Here is a 22,986-nt window from a genome sequence, read left to right as displayed (position 1 = left end):
CATACTTTTATTATATTCAGGTTTAATGGGTAAATACGATTTTTCACAAATTTCATTTACTGAGGTGTGGAAATATGTAGTATAGCATCTTCATTCAGGGGCAGCATTACTAGGTCTCTGAAACTACATGTTGCTTTAAAAATTGTTGCCCACAGCTTTATATATTATATTTCATCTCTCAAGAGTGTGCCAGGGATATCTGGTAAGGGCCACTAACAGCATTGCTGGATAAATTGAAAGAAACTTCTGAAATGTAATTTATGTCATGTTTTGTGACAGTTTGTAAAGAAGTCCAGTTAACGACTACATGATTCTGTTGAAGTTGAGGTCTTTGCTGACTGAGCTATAACCAGGAGACAGATCTCTTTCCAAACTGTAGGGCTTCCTACTAGATGGGTGAGGGAATATTAAAGAAAAAATGCCGTGGACTGGCTATTCTGGATGCTGTTTCTCTTTGTGGTCGCAACTCATGTACTGTAGTACGTGCTTGTAAAAAGCTGTGCAATGGATTTTTCTTGTCTTGCCGTCAGGCATGTATGTTCACTTTTCACAAGGCTTGACGAATAACTCATAAATACAGACTTGTACGTACTGTATGGCAATACAAGTGAATAAAATGCAGCCTACGAACGTTGTGCAGAGCTCAGACCTCTGCAGAACGTGGGAACGAATGGCTGTGCTCGGTCAGAGGCGCATCCAGCCCAGGGTCTGGTCTCTGTCAGGAGCAAACAGCTCATGTCTCGGGGGAGAGGGGAGACCCCAGCAAGCAGCTACTGGGACTCTTCCTGAATATCCTTGCAGTATAAGGCTCGGGGAGTTCCTGAATTTCACGCTGCAAAATGGGAGTGTCTAGGTATTTCATCATCATCAGTGGATCTTTTTTTCTGAGGATCTGCCCAATCCCACTGTGAAGCTATGTCATTTTTAAAATCAACAGAATCCTGCGGTAAGGACTGTCTACTGAACCGCTGTTACTTACAACACCTGAAAGTGTATTTTTACTACAGAACAGCTTGTGGTTTATGCCATGTTGATGGTGTTGACCATCTTTTGGGCCCTAAGAACATGTGTTTGCTTTGCCAATAATAGTACCAGCTGGAAAAGGAGCAGGTGAGTGTCGTTATGGAGAGAAAGGAGAAGACGAAATGCAGGGATGTGTGTGTAGATCCCTGAATTGCTACAGTTCTTCCCTCTCCATTTCATTTTCCTGCACTAGCTGACACTTCTGCCCTCTCCTGGCTAGCTTTCTCTCACTTCATGCCTTTCCTTTGGCTGTTCAGCTTCCTCTGATTTTCCTTCCAACTTTCCTCACTTTTCAGACCTTTATTTGCAAACAATGATTACCATTTTGTCTTTCCATAAAGTTATTTTGTAAAGGAAAAACTGTGCTGGCTTTGTAGTGTCTATGAGGAATGGAATTCCTCTTTCCACCACCTCAGACCGACTTCTGGTGGCCAGGCAGAGGGTCCCAGTTCGGTGGATGCCCCAAGCAGCGCCTGGGGGAAGGTGCTCTGGGTGATGGGAGCAGGAGACTAGCTGTGAGGGCAACGAAACGAAACTAGAGGTGGGAATCTGGGGCTTGGGAGCACACCAAAAAAGCCAAGGAGCTAAGGGAGAGCTAAGAGAAAAAAAAAAAAGAGCTGAGATTTTGCTGGAACATGGGCTGAACTGCGTGGATTTGAGTACCTTTACTCTTACCTCTAAGCTGCTTGTGGTGCTCTGCTGTGTGGACCTGCTGGGTTGGCTGGTGCTTGCTCGAGGAAGCTGTGGTCCACTGGTGCTGTGCCCCGCTGATGAGGCTGACGTGCCCACGACGTAATAAATGAGATCTGAGGCATTACTACAAACTTCTAGCTTCACTCAGGCCGCTGTTCTTGAAGCAGTGCTTCCTTTGCAGAAATCACAAGTATCGCAGCTCTCGGAGCAGTGCTGGAGAACTAGCTTTGATGACAGATTCTTCTTTTATGAGTTGTCACCATCAGCTACAGATATTAGCAGACTTTTGGCAGAATGTCACTATGAATTTAAGGATTGATGTTTGACTGTGTTAGTCAATGACAGCTGATGGGTGACTGCCTCTTGCAGATCTTAAAATTCATGCCACTGCAGAAATGAACGGCAATATTAAAAAGAAGTTGAAGGAACGCAGTAATCAGTTTGTTAATTGAAGCTGACTCTCACTTTATGAGAATACAAATTAGAACATGCTACTCTGCCACATAGCAAACAGTCTGGACTGCTGGGTCCGGTGCTGAGACACGATAGTGTATGGCTGGATTATTTCACTGAAGAAGCTCTACAGCCTCCAGCCTCATCTTGAAGTTTAATGAGGTGATCTCTGAGCTATTGCTCTAATCTAATTGTGTATCTGACTGATATACAAATTGTTTTTCTAAAGCTTATACTGAGTAAGGGATGTATTTCAAAGTAATTATATTATAAAGAGGTATAGTTTTTATTTGTGCATTTGGCAGGGGAACAGGATTAATCACTATCGTAAAAACAACTTGGTGTTTTTGGAGACAATATTTAAATGCATTTTGGTATTTATTCACGTTGTGCCTATATATTATTAGGAGAAGCATGACTAAAAAATATCACAGTTCATTTGTGAAAAAAGTGAAATGTGAATGTCTTTTGACACACAACATTCACATTTTTCACTGGGGGAAGAGGCAAGCACTGTTATTTCAGACTGATGCAGCCCTCCTGATGCTCCCCCCCGCCATCCCTTTTTCCTTCTGGGCTCCAGGGCTTGTCACTAGTGGTAGTGCCAGGACTGGGAATTGAGAACATACACATTGCCTGAGAATTTAGCTAGATTTTTTGGTAGCTGTGATGAGAGGGCCTTTTTTACATATTTCTTTCTCTAGCAATCTTCCTCTCAAATGATTTGTAAAAATTTGAGGAGTTTGGCTTTAAGAAATCAAGAGCCATTACAGAAAAAGGCACTGAGCCACATTGTAGGGATGTTCATGTATTCCAGTTTTATGACCATATGACTGCTGATACCCTTTTTTCCCTGATTTGGCCGTATGTTTACTAGCAATACACAACAGCGGGGGCTTTTTTTGCTAAAGAGGAAACAACAATTCTCCCTGTCTGCTCATCACTTGCAACAGCAAGCAAATGTTCTATTCTTTTAATAAATTGTAAAAAGTTGTCATTAGCAGTACAGTAGACAAACTAGTTATTTTTAATAAAATTGACGTGACCAAAGATGAAATAATTATTACTAGCTATTTTAAAGTGTGTGCAGTAGCAATATGGGACAACATCTTTCTTTGGACTCATAATTCTGTTCTAATGAACCCATACAATGTATAGTCTGTTTCATTAGACAAGTACTTTTCTTTAGGTTCATGCTTGTGCACAAAGGTGTGTGTTATCTGGAGTAGTTAGTCAGCATGAGTAAATTTTTATCAAACTTTTACTGTTTTACAAACCAAGAGGTTGAGCAAAGCACCCTGGGGAAGTGGAACGAGTCTCCCACAGCAAGTTACATGAGCAGCACCTACGAGAGCAGACACTGGTGTGCATGTAAAGAAACCCCAGATGTGCTTGTGTATGCATGTACCCAGAACCAGTCCTGAAACTGGCATCTTTTGACCATGCCAAACTCTGTTCTTTGCATACTCACATTGACATGTTTACTTCATCTTTCACTGAAAGTGCTGTTAAACTGACACTTACAGAATCAACAGATAGTTATTTGAAAGCATCCTTGCTGCTGGACAGCTGCAGTTAGTGTGGCAACTCTCTTTTTATTTTTTTTATACAGCAGCTTATTTTAATCAAACAAAAGAAAATGTAGTTTATAATTCAGATGTAAATTGTATTTCCAACATGGTGTATTTTAACTGATCTAGAAATATTGACATCCTGATTATTTCGTTTTAAATATATGACTTCAGTTCCTGGAGGGAACAGTCCTAAATGAATCTGCTTGGACCTAGCAGTAGCAGTTACATGCCTTGCATGCTTGGCTGTGTTCACACTTTTTCTCTTTAGCAATAGGTATCTTTTGTTGGCTCAGCTAAAATAGCAAATCATGAATAACCTTTTTTTTTCTTCCCCTCATCAAATAATGTTGATGGAGAAACTAAATACTGTGTTTGTAAAAAATACTACCTTTACCTAACGGGCCTCATTCATCTTTATATTTCTTCTAGGCAAGCTAAATGAAAAAAAAGTGAATGAGGGAGAAAATAAGCACACAAGACCCTTTACATATAAAGGAAAAAATAATATATTGAAATATATTGCATTTTATAATTCTGCTTTTTTTTTTTCTTTTTGCATCCTCAGATTGTTTTACAGACCTGTAAAATGCAATTTGTCAGAAGCCTGATTAAAGATCTGTACTAGAAAAACTATAGAAATAATACAGGTCAATGTGCTGGTTCCCAAATATATAGCAATAGTTAAAAAGACAGTCAGTATCACCGTTATGGATATGCTTTGAAAAGTTTTGACTTGACCATTACATTTCATTGTTGAGAGAAATCTGCATATGGAAATTATGCAGAAATCAAGGAAACTAGGCTAAACTTTTCACGTTTAGGGTTCTCTTTTGTGTCTTACTCTCCGGGCTAACTATCACTTCTTGGCACAACAGTTGCACTTTCAGTAAGGATCAGGGCCTGTTTCAGGAAAGACTCCTTTGCCCGCTTCAAAGCCTCTGGCTCTCGGTTGCAGCGGGACTTCCAGAGCTGCGTGGGTTCGGAGCTCAGGCGCTGCCTCCACGGGCTTGCGCTCACGGCGGGACCTCAGGCGAGTGGATGTGCCGTGGGGTCCTTCCTCCGGGATGCGCGGGAGGGAGCAGTCTGACCCCTGCAAATTCTGTGGGAAAGGCTTTGGGTTTGAAGGCTTTTTTTTGAACCGGCATTTGAGAGTCTGTGATGTGGTATCTATCCTTCATTTTGCTTCCTAAAGACATAGACATAATCTTACCGAAACCTGAACTAGAACTAGCTCTTAGTAATGTACTTGTATAATCTGTAAGTTAGTAATATCCATTAGTTATGATATAACCCACATAAACTGGTTGAATTTAGATAAGAATAGTGTGTAACACTCGAAATGTCACCCTTGCAGAAAATGAACCATCAAAACATTGGAACAGGCGCTTTATGCCCCTATATACATGAGTGCGCAGAATTTCTGAGCAGATACTGCCTGCTGTGAGCCACAAGCAATTTATAGGGACAGATTCATATTGGTACATGACACCATAAGATATACTACTTAGATAGGTATATGAATCTAACTGCCTAGAAGTTTTGCTGCTGCCTTTTTTTTTCTGAAACAGAAGCAAATTTGTCAGAGTAGCTAAAATTGACTATTAAATTTATGTATTGCTCAGATGTATTATGTCTTTTATCTATTTATTTTAGTTTAAATTAATGAGGATTAGATGTGTCCAGGTCTTACCCAGAAGGCTACTAAAGGCAGCAAAATAAAGTGGTAAGAGAGGAGCAGTTCATCTTATGATGGCTTGTGCTACAGTAATGTTAGGGGTTAGGGAGCAATGTTTACTACCCATTCTGCTTTCTGAGTGTAGCTTTTAAAACATACTGGTCTTACTGGGGAGTATCTTTTAATTAACAGCCCTTTTTTTCATGTGTTTAGGATGTTTGTTTTACACAAATAGAAAGTTTCCGCCTTATTAAACAGCACACTGCAGTTCAGTGAGAACAAATGTATTAGAAGTCAATATTGCTGATTATTTTTTCTGGAATTGCTCCGTTAATTAGCAGAATGACATTTCTGCCATTATGGAGTTGTCTCAAATCTCCAGTCTTTCCCTCCTAAAAGGCAGTGATGTCTCATAACTGTGTGCTATAAGCAAGCAAGCTTGTGGGAGTCAGTAAAGCTGCTAGTGGTGAAAGTTTTTGGGTTGCAGCATTGGGTTGTTACTGCTTGGAATGTTTGTTATGATAAAGCTAAAGGAATTGGGTTGGATCTAAAATTATATTGACACTGTGAATATTCTGTTACTTATTTTATAAGTATCTGGTTATTGGATGTTTCAAAAAATCAGGGAGTTAAAACTTCAACTTTATTCTAGTACTGAATGAAAACCATTACATCGTTGATTGGTGTCTAGATTTTAGTAGAAAGGAGTCTTCAGCATTAGAATCTGCAATACACAACCTTGTCATCAGTCTTGGCAAACGGTTTAGGGATTAAGCTGGTGTCAGAACTAGTGACCCTCCCTCCTGTAAAGCAAAAGTACGTTGTCAGAGCATTGAGGTGAATCTTGTCCTACCGCTGTCCCTGCTGTGCTATACATACTCTACAGATAGGCAAAAAAAATACATGCTCTAGGGCTGTTGTTTTGTCAAAACAGTCAGTAACGTGAAGGAGCAATTCCTTTCCTACCTATACTCGCAAGGACTCAAAGCGTTCTTTGCTTTGTGCGGAAGGCAGAGTGAGGGGCAGTGGATCCAAGTGAATGTGGAACATAGATTTAGATACATTTGCTGTATCTAAAAAAAAAAAAAATTAAAAAAAAGTTGCAGAATTTGTCCCACACACATTAAAAATGAAACTTTAAAGTAGAAGAGTGGGGGAATGAAGAACAGTTTTTGAATCCTGCTGTGTGATAAAAGAAATCAGTATTAGTAAATTGGGTAATTGATGATAAGTTTATGAAGTAATTAGAGGAGCAGCTGATAATATACTTTTGAGGAGTCAAATACTACACAGACAGAAAACAATGTTGTTTTGTTTTAAACATCAAGAATGGTTTAATTTTTTTCTGTGGTTTGCTCCTCTGCTTGAAAAAATTTCTTTGAACTCTCTAGGTGCTTTTCCCACATGAGTGCAAGAAGAGTAGCCAGCTAAAAGAAGTGAGTGCTGTGGAGGACAGCATGACCACCATGAAAGGAAGCTGCCTCGTTGCACTGCTTTTGGCAGGACTTGGGGCTTTAGGAATACTGGAGCCAACAATAACAGAAGATACCCACTGCCACAGAGCTGAGCACCCGGTTATTGCATACAAAGGTAAGGGATAAGTGCAAAAAAACTTTTCCAGAAGTAGGCCAAAGACTGTGTAATCTCTTCATGGAAACCTCTGGTTTAAATATATACAGATATGGAGAAAAAAAAAAAAGTGCATTCAGTGCTGTTATATAGTAACCTGGACTGTGTTCCATACGTGTTAAATACAACTAGGCTTGCAAAGTTCGTTCACAATTTGGTGCTGAATGTGTGATTTAAAGGCGGGTGATTCATTTTCCTCTGTGATTAAAACCAGCCTGTACTGTTGCATGGGGTTGTTCCTTTCCAGGTGCAGGACTCTGCATGTGTACACTTAATTTCATGAGGTTGCTCTTGGCCCGTTCCTCCAGCCCATCTAGGTCCCTGTGGACTGCAGCCTTGCCCTCAAGTTTGTCAACTGTTTCTCTGAATTTGGTGTTATCTGCAAACTTTACAGACTGCACTCTGTTGCTGCCCCTTGGTCATTGATTAAGGTGTTAAACAGGACAGGTCCCAGGATCAACCCTCGTGATATTCCACTTTTTACAGGCCTTATGGTGGAGTAAGGTCCATTAAACATTTACGCTCTGGGCTTGATCATCCAGCCAGCTTTTTACCCATCTGGTTGCCCACCTGAAGAGAGAGACTGTAGCCTCCTAACTTGCAGTGAGGCAGTGTTGAAAGCCTTGAGATAAATGACATCCCCTGCTCTCCTCTCATCATTAAAACTAGTCATTTTAGTATAAAAGGCAATTGGGTTGGTCAGGAATGATTTACCCTTGGCAAATCTATGCTGACTGTTTTCAGTCACCTTCTTCTCAATATGTCCAGAAAAGTGCATTCCAAGAGTACTAACTCTATAACTTTCCCAGGAACTGAAGCGAGATTGACTGGGCTGTATTTCCCACCTTAGTTTTCCTGCAGTTACTGAGGACCTTCCTTCATCTCTGTGACTTCTCAGAGATGAAAAGTGGCTGGTTATCTCGGTGTCCATGGATGCAGCTTCTCTGATCCCATGGATTTAGATAGGTTGAGATCTTGCAAGTCATCCCTGACTCAGGCCACATCTACTGCTGGTAGATCTTGAACCCCTTTGCAAAATACCAGATGCCTTTGAGACCTTAAACAAAGGAGGTATTGAGTCCCCCAGTGTCATCTGTGTCTTCTGGCACTAGATCGCCTGCCCAGTTCAGCAACAGGCTTATATTTTCCCTGTTTGACCTTTCATTACTATCGTTGAAGCAGAAGCTGCTCTTGTTGCCCTTGACATTCCGTGCAAGTCTTAACTCCCATTGAACTTTGTTTAACATGACACATGTGGTGTTTCTAAAGTCCTCCTGGTCACCTTGTCCCTGCTCACACCTCATGCATACAGCCTTCTTGCATTGGAGCTCCACCATGGGTTCCTTGCTTCGCCAAGCCAGTCTCTTCATACATGTGGTTGCCGTCTTGTGTATTGGGATGGACTGCTGAGGAACAGTTGGAACAAATTGAAGAACACTTGGAGGATGTTGTCTGTAAAAACCTGAGGCATTTAATAACTTATCTGATTTTTTTTTATTTATTTGAATTGAGATTTTTCCATTAGTGTCACAACTTAGAACGAGTTTCAGATAGTTTGTAGCTATGAGGATATAGGGATTAAGATGTATTATATTACATATTGCATTCCTCCTGTTATTCTAAGAAAGCACATGTGTAATTTTTTTGTTCCAATGAATAAGGATTTATTGAATTTTAATTGAAAAAATATTTGTTTCCGTTCTTTTCATAAAGTTAGAGTAAATAAAGTTGTGTTTTCTACAGAAAGTATTTTTGTTCTGGCATTTTAACAGTTTAATAAGAGTAATATCACCAGCTGTCCCTTTCTCCAATACATTGGAGAATGAACTAAAGTTGTTACATTCTGTACCTGGGAACAGCAAACCATCAGTCTGCTGTGAAGGAAGGACCTTTATCTCTCATTTATTGAAGGACTAAATAGTATGATTTATTCTGATGAAATATCTGGTTTTCTTAGCATTCATGTTGGGTGTATAGTTGAATTAAAAATGTTATTTTTATTATAACATGCATACACAATGTTGTATATTAGAGTAACACAATTAAAATTCTGGCACTTAACTGCTTAATTTCACAAACTAAGGGATCGCTGCATGTACTTTTTTTTTTTGTACATGCAACTGTAAAAGCAAATAGTTGAGACTCATTACCAGAGCCACATGCTAAATGTTTATTAAAAATGTGTTGTTGGTTGAATTATATTCATAAACCATTTAAGAGAGTAGCTTGAACTTAGCCTGATCCTGGCTTTTAGACCTTTATTGTTCTCTGTTATATTTACTTTCTAGTGATGTCCTTCCAGTTCTAAGTTACTATGCTAAGGCTTTTTGGGGACAGAGACCTCCTCTGTCGTCTTGTTTCAGTTGCATCTTTTGATGTAGCCAGAGGTAGTGTCACAGTTAGAGTTTACTGAACAAAACCAATTCCTTTTTGCTGTAAATATATGTGGGAAATACAATTATATAGAAGCAATAATTGTCAGATTGTTAATATGAGATTTAGTAAGATTTTCAATGCCAGACTCTCTCTTGACCTTTGTGGTAAAAATATCATTAGTCTGTACATGTCCATGACATACCTTAGCTTTTATGAACTGATGTATCTTGAAAAAGTTTTCCTTTACTTAAAAATATTCTGACAAGCTGTTGTTCATACTCACTCAGATTATTGTATCTGTCAGGAATCATCAGTAAATCTTAGAAAGTACATGTAGAAATATATTTGCAATGCAGTATACAGGACGCGATAGCTAGGTAACATAGCCGCTGTGGGCACAGTGGTTGACTTGTAGTTGCAGGACTGCTAGTTCAGGGAAAACAGAAGATGCGAGACCGAAGGAAAAGATGACGGAGAGGTTTGTCTTTGAACCTGTACGTTCGGGATGGACTACCTGGGGTACCAAAGTATAAAAAAAGAGATGTGCGTGAGAAGAGCTACTCTGTGAATGAATTCTGCAGTAGGAGTTGGCAGGATTCAAGCAGGCCTCCTCCCAGTTTCTGTATTCTTCCTGTGGCATTTACTGACTTTGTGAATGCCTATAGGAAAATGCCCTCTGTATCTATGGACATTATTAGTGCTGCTAGACCAACACAGAATCCTGAAATCAATTCTTAACAGCTACGAAACCTTTAATTTGAATGCTGCATTAATACCCTATTCTGTAAAGTCATCTTGTAGTAATATTAGATCCACCAGAGCTAAGTACTTGGTGGGATGCTGAACATCAACCAAGGCTGAGTGGTACTAAGTGGTAGGTACTTTAAAGCTTGTAAACTCAGTACTAACTTTACAGAGATCAACTCTTTTGTTTTATTTACAACTGACTAAAGCTTTTTTTTGTAGTTTCTGGTATGCCGAAATAGGAAAATACTTATTTGATTTGTCTTCCTTTGAGAGGCATGGTAGATGGAGTATAAATTATTAAATAAAACTAATGGAGTGAGAGTCTGGTGTGGCATATGGATGAACACCTGCAAAAAACTAATAATGAGAAAAAGTAGTCCCCAGGAGTTGTCATGGTGAAATATGGAAAGGGTATGTATCTCCTGAAAGAGCTTACTTTCTTTCCCACTGCCCATCAAGAACTGCTCACTTAGGTGATGATCCTGTCAAGCTCCCTTTTACAGAGAGGCATATACTGTTTCTATCACTGATTTTCCCAGCTAAACAGTTTTAGCTGAAAGACTATGGTATATCTCCTGATATCAAACAGCAAGAATTTCATCCACCAGTTGAGAACCTTTACTCAAGTACTTTGTTTGCTTGTGGAAGAGGAAAGAGAAGTTGCAGAAGCAGAGGAGATGCATACACTTTCCAAGGATTTTTTGACATGATCTAAAAATCCCTTTCATTTTATGTCATACACAGTACTAATAATTACATTGTAATTTGTTTATCTGCATAATTAATGTTAGGAATGCATAACACACCTTTTCTCTCTCCCAGAAACTGTAATAAGAAAGTTTACTGTAGATCTGAAATCTGTTGTCATAGGTCTTCCCCAGACTAGAATAAGGCACTTTGTGCCATCCTTGGAAGCTGGAATTTTCCTTTTCTCATTATTTAAAGTTGGTAGGATTTATCACAGAGATCAGATTTATATAAAAACAGACCTCCAAGTATGAGATGGATTGCTAGGATCAGCCCGGTAGCATGCAGTTCAGTGTTTTATGTGGTGGAATTAACTGTGATGATGCATAGTCCCTCTAAGTTCCTTTCTTTCCAAGGAGGAGTCTGTCTCTAGATGTGCAAAGGTGGGCTAGTCTGTTGAAATTCAGGCTGTAAAAAAAAAAAAAAAAAAAAAAGTTTTAAAAAAATAAATCTGCCTGCATTTGTTACATGCATGTACTGAGGATTCATCAGCTATGCTACCGTAAGTCCAATAGAGGTGTTAGAGTCAAGAGGTTATAAATTGTGTGCAACTTACAGAATTGGGTGCAAGGAAACAAAGTGCAGGTGACAGAATTGACACACAGAGACTCATAGTGTGAGATTATCGGTCTTTGCATATGTTTCCGTATGTTTCCAATGTGTAAAAAAGTATGTATATTCTTGAAATAAGAGTTAAGAAAGAAAAAGGGCTGAAATAAGCTGGTCATTAAAGATAGAGCCTTACAATTTTCCTTTTTATTAAATTTTTTTTTTATCTGGGTATACTTTCATGTGCATGTAGGTATGAAGTGTTAGCTCTGTAAAGTGTATTAGGGTTTACTGATGGTCAATTTCTTGGAAAACATACTCTCTTGATATAGTAGAGAGATGTGTTTAACCTAAACAGTTAGAAAAGGCTGTGGAAACCAAACTTCCTCTGGGTAGGAACAGTGCAGGGTAAATAATAGGCAAACAATGTTTAGAAAAATAAGATGCCTATGAGAAACAATGACTGTTTATAAAAGTTGAACTATTCTTATGCAAAAACACAAAGCAAACCAGTTGAGTAGTGTAATGTTTGTCTAAATATTTCCATAGGTTTCAAAGCACTTAGCCACCTGCTCTACAGAACCTCTGTGGTAGCTCTCTGGGGAGCTGATATTTTTTTGCTGATTCAAAAAAAAAAAAAAAAAAAAGGGGGTGTGTGTTTGTATAAGTAGTTACAGTGCCCCCCCCCCCATTTGTTGAACTCTGAAACTATTAGACCTGTCAAAACTCACACGCTCAGCTGAAGAGTTGTGCTGTAGGCAGACCCCATCCATGAGGTAGAACTGAAGGAGCTAACCCAACTAGCTTAGTGGTGTGTGAGAGTAAGCTGGGGAAAAAATTGCTCCAGCTCCAACTTCAGCTGTGAAGTTGTAAGTATTGACTGTCCTGCAGTTTACCTGCAGAGAGTCAAAATTCTTAGGCTTTTCCATCAGAAATAAAGTGCAGTTGTCAGCTTGACTTAATGGTTGTTGAGGGTACAGCTGAGATCATCCACTCTGGGGCAAATGTCATTCTTTTATGCTCCCATAAAGTAATCAGACTTTAAGGTTGTGCTGTCTTAAAAAAGCTTTAGTTGACATAATTTTAGAAGCTGTATTTAGTGATATTTTAAATAGATGCTGTGCTGTAGAGAAATTATCTGTTGAATAAACATGCTCAAAAATAACATGTCTCAATCCATAGAAGAAATGAACATAAACCTTTCATTTCTACTTGAGGCTAACCAGAAAAGAAAAATAGCACAGGGTTTTTTTGTGGGTTTTTTTTTTTTTTTTGATTCGTTAGTTCAGGAATCCTAAGAAATGTATTTTCTTAACCTTATTATCTAACCACCACAGAATTCCCTCACTTGATGTTTGTCTAAGTAATATAGACTCAGTACATCACTCTGCTCATTTTATCGTGTGGTTTGTATATAGAGTGCATGCACTTAACATGTGCCAAGAGGAAATAACATGTGGGCTGAATGAAGGAGGATGCGTGGTGTATGAACTTGTTTTTGTTTGTACTCTCTTCTTTCCCCTAATTTTGTTGCAAGCTACTGTTTAAACTAATAGTAGTCTACTAAGCTGCTCAGGTTTTATTGCTTTTTCCTTCTCTTTCCACTAGTTTTCAAAAATACACTTTAAAGACCTCCTGCCAGCTTCAGCAGTGGGATTGAGGTGTATTGCTTTCCATCCCCTATCCTCTTTTGGATTTTTCTTTAAATAAAGATGATTCATCAGTGAAGAAAAGTTGACTGCTAGATATTGCAACTTTGGTTTGTGTAGATGATAGGACTATGAGATTGCTTGCACTACCCCACCAAGAACCAGCCCCTCTCAAGGAGGAAAATAATTCCTGCACCAGTTGTATATTTTTTTTTATTTTTTTTTTATTGAATCAGGTTTGCCTTTACTTTTGTACAGGAGACCAAGAGCCTGCTGGGGAATGGCAACTTTCAACTGCTTACTGTTAACTTCAAAAATTATAGCTTTGAAGATGGAAGGGTACTATCCCCTTACTATTTCCTTGAATCATCTAGTATCTATCTTATGCATTCCCATAAAAAACAGGCACGGCAGGAACTGAATTCTCTAAGCAAAGGACTTGCATACCAGCTAACTTTTTTTTTTTTTTTTTGCGGAAGTCATGATTTTTTAAAGCAAGCTTCAATTTACAGTTCTTTTGGCATCCCAGCCAAGTGCTGGACTATCATAGAATGTTAATAATTTGAATAAGTTTCTGATAATTGAAAATCAGCAGTGGCTGCAATGACTAGTGAGCTGCACAGACATGTACTATGAGCCCTTCCATGGCCTTTCCATGGCTGATTTCTTCCCTGTTGCCCTAAAGTGGATGTTTGGAGTATGTGAAATTTCCTGGTTGTTAATGAAGCAGCAGAATGAGTGACACTCCTGCCACATTCCACTAGCTGTACAAAGCGGGCAGGTGGAATTAAAATCTGGGTTTTGGGGTTTTTTTTTGTTCGTTTGGTTTTGGTTTCTTTGGGTTTTTTTTGGTTTGGTTTGGTTTGGTTTTGTTTCTTCTTCTTCAAAAGAGATGTATTTTTAATGGAGATGGGCAACCGAACTGGATGTTAAACAGATCAGCAACCAAGAAATAGAGCTGCTAAGCAGCTGAAGTTAGATCATCTTCTAGAAGTTTTGGTGTGTTTAAAGACAAGAGGAAACACAATACTGCCCTTACTGCCTGTTGCTGAATGTCGCCTTCTGCTGGCTATTGCATCGGCTGAGAGATCTGGGGAAACCCTTGGCCCCCCTTGGGCCTTACCTGGAGCTCTACAGTTTCCAGGAATCTTAGAGGCGGAGGAAAAACATCTGTTACTTTTTGGTTTTCCCCTTAATTTCTTAAATAAACTTCCAGAGATACTTTGTGCTTATTCGACAGACCGGGTGGAAGTTGAGAAGTGCAGTCAGTACTTCTTCAAAATGATTATTTTTTTTTTCCACATGCTTTCTTTCCTGCTTCCCTTCTGTGGCACTGCTCGTTTGCTATTGCCAAGACTATAGGACGTTGAATAGCAGCTGATTCTGTTTGCATGGCTGAACATGGTAGATACTTGTTACGTGGCAATTTGTCACATTCAGCTGAGACCACGCTTTGGATTGTCATAAGCTTGTCTCTCCACTTACAGTGCGCACTTCAGGTTTTGTTCTGAAGGCTTTATGGACAAAGAAATGCGGTTCTTGCCTACCATTTCTGAGAATGAGGACCTCACCATTTTACAACTAGCTCTACAGTAAATTGACTAAAGTAGTTGTTAATAATGACAGATACCTTGAGTTTGACGCTGCCCTTTAGAACAAAAATAATTTCTACGAAGACAGGTGCTGTTCTGTTGTTTGTGGGGTTGTGGTTTTTCCTTTTCTTTTTCTTGCTTGTCGTTTTCTTTTTTTGGCTTGGGGAGCATCTTTTTGTTTTTGTGGTGGGGGAACAGAGGGGGTGGGGAGTTTGTTCCACTTTGAAGTCCTGGCTCCAAGCTCTTACCAACATTAGTGTCAGGTTTTACCCCGTACACCCTTTGTGTTACGATATGACTTGTTTTGTTAGTTTTTGTATTTTTTGCATTAAGTATCTTCAGACCTGAAAGTATTTTGTGAGCTATAGCCTTGGGCAGAATTGATAGAATCAAGAAATTGTATTATGCTAAACCAATGTAAATAAAGACGTTTAGTACGTTCATATGCCAACATAAATAAGAATGCGTCATTGCAAGATGGTCAGTTCTAGAAACAAGGTCTTGCTAATTGCAACATGGGTATTTCCCCCCAAAATAACAGCATTGTTTAACTGTCAAGTGTGTTACGCAGTCAGTCTGTCCCTCTGCGTCACACTCGGGAAGACGGGCAGCAGCAGCGTGGGGCCAGAGCTGGTCACTGGAGGGGGAGCTGCCCTCGCTGGGAAAAGCATCACGGCTCTGTGCTGGTTGAGGTGTGAAGTTACTGGGTTTTGACTGGCAGAACCTCCCCAGGGCAAAATAAATCTTTCACCAGCGTAGGAAGGGCACATGGAGCAAGGAGTATTTCCACATGTCAAGACACAGCTGAGCTTCATGGCATGGTTTTCACAGCTCAGAAAAAGTCCTTATTATAGTAGTGTGCTCATCTCTGCCTATCCCGCTGAATGAGTCCCTACCCTGAAGTGTGGATCAGCTGACCTGCAAGGTCATTTACAGTGTAAATTGGGTGAAAGTCTCTCTTGGTTCATTCTCCTTCGTTCACTGATGGTTTTTTCTTTCTCCTCAGAATTCTCACACCCTTCTTACAATGTTTTTTATTTTAAATCTCTTGTGTTGATTAGCTTTCTGTACTTTCCTCCCCCTCTTCTGCTCTTAAATTATATGTTTCAGGTTTAGACCATTCCTCATTTTTAGAGATTGGATTGAGACATAATATTAAGACTTGATTGATAATACTACTGCTGTCTACAGCAGACTCCTTATACCTTTTTTTCTGGGCCATCTTGAACTAGCAGCTGATGCAAACAGGATATTAAAACAGAAGGAACATAAGTCCAGCGCAGGATAATAATTCTTGTGTTTCCCTGAGGTTTTCTCTCCCGCTTTGGCTTCTCCCTGGTGTATTCCCATCATTCTTCTGGTCTTTCCCTCTATGCCCTCTATTTAAATCTTAGGTAACATACTCTTTCTATACATATGCTGTCCCCCAGGCTTCCCTGTCTCTTAAAGCCTGTGAACTTAGCCTCGCTGTTTTCTCATTATGGTACTGTTGGTCCAGAACATTCCCTGAAAATTTTTTGGAAACTCTTTGGATCTTTGCTTCAGCACCTTTCATTAGCACTGCATTATCTATGTTTTTAGGTTGTATACCTTCTTGTGCCTCCTTACCTGAACATTATTCCATTGCTATTTTAATCTGCTTCTGATCTGATGACAGGCTTCTGGTCACCTTTCATCTTAAAACTATTGGATTTGTTGTTTTGGTTTGTTTGGTTTGGGTTTGTTTTGGTTTGTTTGGTTTGGGTTTGTTTGGGTTTTTTTTCCCCCTAACTTGGCAGTTTGTATGTGTTTTTGGTTTCTGGCCTGGATGTCTCCTCCTTTGCCTGAATATATGTGTGTGTGTCTGTGTGTTTAGATGTAAGAATCTTGAGTTAAAGTGATACAACCTGTAAACCATTCCTTCGAGTGTAGCCTGCTAGAGTAAATTGGTTTTAGTAGTTTCCAGTGGTTCCCTCAGATCTCTCTGCTTCCTGTCTAAGCGCCGCCTTCTAATGCATGTGAAGCTATTTACTGATACACAGAAGACTCCTCCTGGCTGTGAAATGTGGTGGAGGTGACTCCATGGTTGCCCTTACAAGCACAATACCTGAAATCTGTCTTGTCGTTCTCCAGGTGCCCGCCTTTGGAAATTCTTTGTTATGTTTGTTTTCTCTTGTAAGCATCCACTGCCCCTGAGCTTCTATCTGTTGTACAGCCAGGTGTATACACAATTCAGGAAGAGCAGGGTTGCTAAATCTGCTTCTGACAGCTTCCAGAAACCAAAGTTTAATGATTGTGAGAAGGACAGCAGTTTCCCACAGCTGAGATAGTGGAGAATCTAAACAGCGAGAGGGCAGATTGCAGTCCCTACTGTGTTTCTACAGCAGTGGGTTTGAGTTTATGTCAAGGTGATGTCATTCAGGCTGATACTTATGAGTATTCCATTACAAAATAATAAGAACTGATGTATGCAGTGACAAACGGGAGTAAGAATGACAGTTGAAAGCAGTCCGCAAGTAGACAAATATGAGTCTGTATTGCATTTAAATGCATCATGGGGGAAACCCCAGAACTAAGCCCCCCAAACTCAGATGCTTCAGTTTTGGCTCTTCCCTTTTCCTTTTTCCTTAATTTTTATTTTTTTCTTCATGGTAGTCTGCTGTCATGATATTTTCATGGCTCCTAATTTGAACAATGAGTAAAGATTGGTAGGCCTTTTGCTTTAAAGCTAACCAGGATTTGGAAATCCTGTTTCAACTCTCGGCTTACTTGACAGGCACTTTACATTTGTTGTTCAAAATACTGTGCACAAAATCAGGCAACTGAAAATTTTTAAGCACAGTTCTTGGCAACTTAAACTGTTGTTAAGCATACTTAGTTATTATTTTTAAATATAAGGCTATCCTCAAATGACTGATACTGTATAATTTAAAAAAATTATAACATCAGGTATGCCACGTTTGAGTCACGGGTTTGTTTCCTTAGAAGTGGGAAGGGTATGGTTAATGAGATCTCTTCCAGCTGCCTAGTGTAATTTTTTGCAAAGTAGGTTTTACTGTTTTTTGGTGGTTTTTTTTTGTTTGTTTTTTTTTCTTAGAATGGTCTGGAGCTCTAGGTTCATGCTGTTTCTGTGTATGATAGAAAAAAAACTCAAAGGGGCTGTAATTGTATATCATGGCTGATACCTTGTCACTGCATAATTTCTGTAGAACTCACAAGTGATTCCGAGTACATAAAAACTGTGCTTGTAGCGCTGAAACCGCTTTCATCTAGGTGGGGGTTCAATCTTTTTTCCTTTACACCTTCTTGTATTTGTATGCAGTGTGTGTGTTTGAACAGTGAAGCATAAACAATTCAAAACCCTTGTTCAGAAAAATAAGAAATAAGTAGTCATTGCAGCAGATGTTACTGTCTCTTCCCTGAGGGCACAGACAATCAGAACCCAAATTCCCTTTAATTATCCCAGTAATAGACATATGCACACACATAAGAATGCAGAAATATGTACTTCTAGCTGGGGAAGCTCTGGCAGGACGAAGAAAACAGGAATGCAGGCTGGATTTTAGACCTTGAGACTTTGAAGGTTAAAGCAGAGCGTAAAAGCAAGTCGGGGAACCAGGGCAGGGCAGTAGCTGTGACTGCACCTGCCCTGCCTGGGGAGCAGTAGGCAAATCGTGGAGGCAGTGACTTTGTGCCCGATGAGAGAACCAAGGACAGATGTGAGGAGTTGGGTAGAAGGAAGGACGTTTAGAGTCGGCTTAAGCAAGAAGTTCAGATTCACTCATTTAAAGTCAAGAAACATACATTTTAAGTATGCTCTATTGTCTGTTTTTCCCATTAATAACAAATAAATTACTTATAGCCCTGCCTTATTACCTCCAAGATTGTTCTGAAGCTGTAACAGTTGTTTAAAAAATGAAGACCCAATAAGCAGGTGTTGAACTTTCTGGAAAATATCAAGAGGTTTATGGTCTTGGGATTTGTTTTATTACAGATGATTTAAAGTGGAGAGGAACTTGGGGACCTGTCAGAGCTTCTAGATAAGGCTAGAGCTACATTTTTTTTTTCCTTGGCCTCTGCAGTTCTCTTTGTAAGGAACAGCAAACTTCAGGACTGTGTTACATTGCGTTGGATAATAGAAGGAAGGCAACTTCCTTGTCTGTGATCTAAAGAGACCTCCAGAATACTGAATCTTGAAAGGAGCTGTAGTTTTGAGGTTGTTTTTGTCTCTTTGTTCGTTTTTTCTTGTTTGTGGTTTGTTTTGGTTTGTTTTTTTTTTTCCCCTCCCTATAAGCAAAGATGAGCTCTGAACTGCAGATGGAGATCTGACACATTTTCTTGTTTCCAAAGGGGAACCAAATGTAGTGTGGTAAGACTTAAAAGAGGAATCTTTTAGTTTGTGGTTGCTGATTTAATCATGCTGGGCAAAGTTGTAACTCCATCTTTTCTTTTACAGAGGATTGGATTGCATTAGCTAACCCTGCCTAAACAATTTTTTTGATTTTTTTTTTCCTTGGTGGGAAGAAATGTTTTATTTTCTTATATCTTCCTGGATCCCTATTTTAGAAACTGTACAGTTCTTACTGTCTAATTACTGTCTAATTACCAGAATGTCTGTATTCTTCAATGTATTCTCTAGAAGAAAAAAAAATTCTTAATTTTTATAAGAAATATTTTTAATTTTCAATTTTATTAAAAATTAGGGATTAGCTACTATAAATACATATTCTTTTGTTTCCCAGTTATGATGTTCACATACTCTTAATTCTGTATTACTAAAGTCCTCAGTGTACACAGCCCTGGTATAAATATGTTCTGTATGGTAAGGACTAAATGCAATGTCTTCTTCATTAAATGGAATACTGAGTATCGTAACAGACCTATCTGTCCTAATCCTTTCATTCTATAGAGAAGCATGAAATGGTGTCCACTGATGCCATCTCTTTGTTGTTGAACTAGTACTTTTCTTCGCATATGTTGCGTCCAGTCTGCTTCTGGTATACGCCGTTTAGATTATTAGAGCCTTTTGGCAGCAAAGACTGTTAGAACCGTTACATCCATGACCCTCCTTAGCTTTGACATCTAGATGTTTGTACCATATATATGAAAAAGTGGACGTGCCAACTATGTTCTAATCGCAGCAACAGGTTGACCAGGAATTTCACTGGGGCTTTGGGCTGGGATTGACTTGGTTTTTCAATTTTTTTAGCACAGATTTGTCTCCTTCTGTAAGGTTTCAATGTTAGAGAGTTGCTTTTTTCTTGTTTGTCCATTTGACTAAGGTTCTTAGTGCATTAGTTTGTCCTTCTGGTACACTAAAAATTACAGAAAAGGCGCCTTCCTGGCCTCTAGTTCATCCTGGTGGAGTATATATGTGCTTGGCCTCTAAGGGTCAGATTACTCGGGTATTTTCTTGCTCCTTATACGTGACTTCAACTCTGGAACTAAAATGCAATGCTGGTACTACCTTTAAGCTCCATGATTGTAAGAAGCATTAATAATTACTTTCTCTGCCTCTGAAATGCATGCTGAAGAAGGACAGCATTAGGAGCCGTGGAGGAAGGGTTAATGAATGCCCGGAGTGTTGACCTGAGTCTGTAACCGTATTGAGGGCTCTTGGCTTTGCATCCTGCAGGAAGCCTGGAGGCACAGCCTAGGCACCAGGCACTCTGCAGCATCTGCCCGTGGGCTTTTCCCCAAACCTCCCGTGGAAGAGAGCTCCGCGGCATGGGCAAGGCACAGTCACCTTAGTGACACAGTTCTGCAAGACAGCCTGCCTCAGCAGTCGGGATCGTAGAGCTAAGGAGGTATATGGTCCTGGAAGCAGATCTGCCAACATACTGTTGCATATAGAAAGCATGTGTCTGGAATTACAGGTGTTGGAAAAGCAGCCTGTAACAGGCAGGCCTTCTCTGCTTTGCACTGAGCTGCTGCCTTCAAAGTGCTCAGCTTCTACCATGGGCCTTATGGAAGAATAGCAAGTAGCAAGGCAGATGTTCGTGCTCAGATTTTGAGCGGAGAGTAATTAGCATGTTGGTTTTGCTGGGGTACTTCTAACTCCTAGAATGAGTCTTTTCTCTAAGAGAAATGGAAGAATCTTTGCTGTGCTTACTGTATTTGTTACATGAGTTTTTTGGTGTATGATTTGCTTGTGTTGTCTTTGCTTGTCTTTCTCAAAATAAGTGGCACTTTTAAAGGTTTCATGGTTAATGCATCCGACAGGAATACACCCATTGGGAAAAGCCTGTTCTGGCCTGTTTTGCAACAGTGCTAGGCTAGGATAGAGGAAGGATTGGGTCCAAAGTAAGTACACATATGTAAAGAATGACTTCACAAATATGTAAAGAATAACTTGCATTTGTGTGGGTTTAAGCACTATGTACCAGAAATAGAACCACCATAGCTGCGGTGGGCTTCACGGCAGCTGTGGTTTTTTGAGGTGTCGCGCAGGTTTCTCTCCACTGCAACGACAGCCGGACAAGCCCTGATGCCTGAGCTAGCAGTCTGCTTGCAGCTGTGTTTTCAGAAGCTCATCTGAGGAAAAAACCCCACCTGTATATGCTAACTTATATTGTCACTTACACATGTTTGTAACTATAGCTGCTTTCTTCCCGTTATTTACTACTCTTTTCTTTTTTAAAAACCTTATTGGTCAAAATTATTTAAAACATGGAGTCATTGTACACGAATGCTGAGGAACACATGCCTTGAATCAGTCCTAGAAAAATAAGTTATGTTGTTGACAACCTAAGCCTCAGCTCCTTTCGGATAAGCAGGGGTGAACTGTGATTCGTTTTGGAAGTAGTACAGTCGTTCTTTGGCTGAACTGTCATGATGGAGTCTTTTTTTTTTTTTTTTTTTTTTTTTTTTTGGAACCTGTGGAATTGTATTTGCACTTATTTCCTTTCTTTGCTCAAGCTGCGGTACCTTTTTTCCTTTCATCTGCAGCAAGTCAATGACCTACCAGCAAGGGTGTGTTTAATGCATTTCTGTGAGGAGAGAATACAGTGAAAGAGCTAGAAAAGACTGGTGAGTGGAAATGTAAGAAAAAAAGTATAGACAAAAGTGAGTTCTAAAAGATGCAACAGGCTCTGGCATGCCATTTTTCTTCTCTTTTTTTCTTTTTTTTTCCAAACACAGAGGAGTGCTTATTTTCCTGAAGTTGTTCTGAGTGAATATATTATTCATGGATATATTTATATTATACTGTGAATTTTAAAATGAGCACTTAACAATCACACTGAATTGGTACCAATGATGCGTAGAAATTCCTGATGAAGACCTTGTTTTTCTCAGTCCTAGTTTTAAAACAGCTAGGGACAACGGAGTTCTGAAGCGTCACAGCAGAGTGTTTACAAGAGCACCTAACTGTGTCCTTAAAGAGCGAATGTTGCACATAAATCCTGAAACAGGGCTCACTGAACAAGTGACGAGGTGGATCGCCACTTGCCAGCCGTGACACCTCGCTTCACAGATTCCCCTGGGGTTACTGGGGCTGGCACCGGGGCGGCGGGGGTGGTGTAAGGGAGTCAGCGTGGCACATCACTGCGGAGACTTCTGACTTGTCCCGCTGCCTTTGAAGAGGATAGTAATGTAACTTGAGTATCACAGGAGGAGAAGATCTAAGTTAGGCTAAAATCATTATGCAGCTTCAAGAAGATGGGGATTATTTTATCATCCTTAGATTAGATACATTTAATTATGAAATAACTTTAGCATGAGGTAGTATATTTTAATTTTCTTATGACAAGATTAGTGAATTTGTTGTACCGATGCCACCCAGAGACTTCTGTTAATATTGCAAATCTGCTAGTTTTCAACTGTGGTGGTATTATTATTATTATTAATTATTATTATTATAATATTGCTAACAGAATTTCTTCAAGAAGGTGGTACTGTGCATATGTTTAACTTTGTGCTTACTATTTTCAAAAAGGACACTGTGGCATGAGGTGTCACATACATACACGCACGAATAGACACTACTGAAATTTTTAATATCTATGTTAATTTTTTAATGACAATTATTGTCTTTGTTATTTACCATGAAAGATCACTTCTGAATTCAGTTCTAAACATACCACTCTATTCCTTATTAGTCATTTCTCAATTTATTTTACTGTTTACTGTAGCTCTACTTTGAAGGGCTAAATAATGAAATTTAGGTTAGAGAGAACTTCACTATTTCATTTGTGATGAACCGTAAAGCTCAGCCCTTAGCAAGTCCTTGGACAATGTAAACCAAACAAGCTATGGCCTGTTGGGCAGATACTAAATTTAAAGTAAAACTGAGACAGATT

The 22,986-nt window shown here is 39.4% G+C and overlaps 1 protein-coding gene across 1 annotated transcript in view; it reads left to right on the top strand.

The window, feature by feature from the left end:
- The first annotated feature begins 6,875 nt into the window (after positions 1-6,875).
- Positions 6,876-22,986, top strand: part of SEMA5A (sema domain, seven thrombospondin repeats (type 1 and type 1-like), transmembrane domain (TM) and short cytoplasmic domain, (semaphorin) 5A) — a 222,359-nt gene continuing 206,248 nt past the window's right edge. The window contains exon 1 of the mRNA XM_010571431.1: positions 6,876-7,008. Coding sequence (XP_010569733.1) covers positions 6,876-7,008 — 133 coding nt within the window. The remainder of the gene's footprint in view (positions 7,009-22,986) is intronic.

Source organism: Haliaeetus leucocephalus, unplaced genomic scaffold (assembly GCF_000737465.1).
Source record: "Haliaeetus leucocephalus isolate CR32 unplaced genomic scaffold, Haliaeetus_leucocephalus-4.0 Scaffold328, whole genome shotgun sequence".
Taxonomy (NCBI): Eukaryota; Metazoa; Chordata; class Aves; order Accipitriformes; family Accipitridae; genus Haliaeetus; species Haliaeetus leucocephalus.
This window is presented reverse-complemented; position numbering and strand designations above follow the sequence as displayed.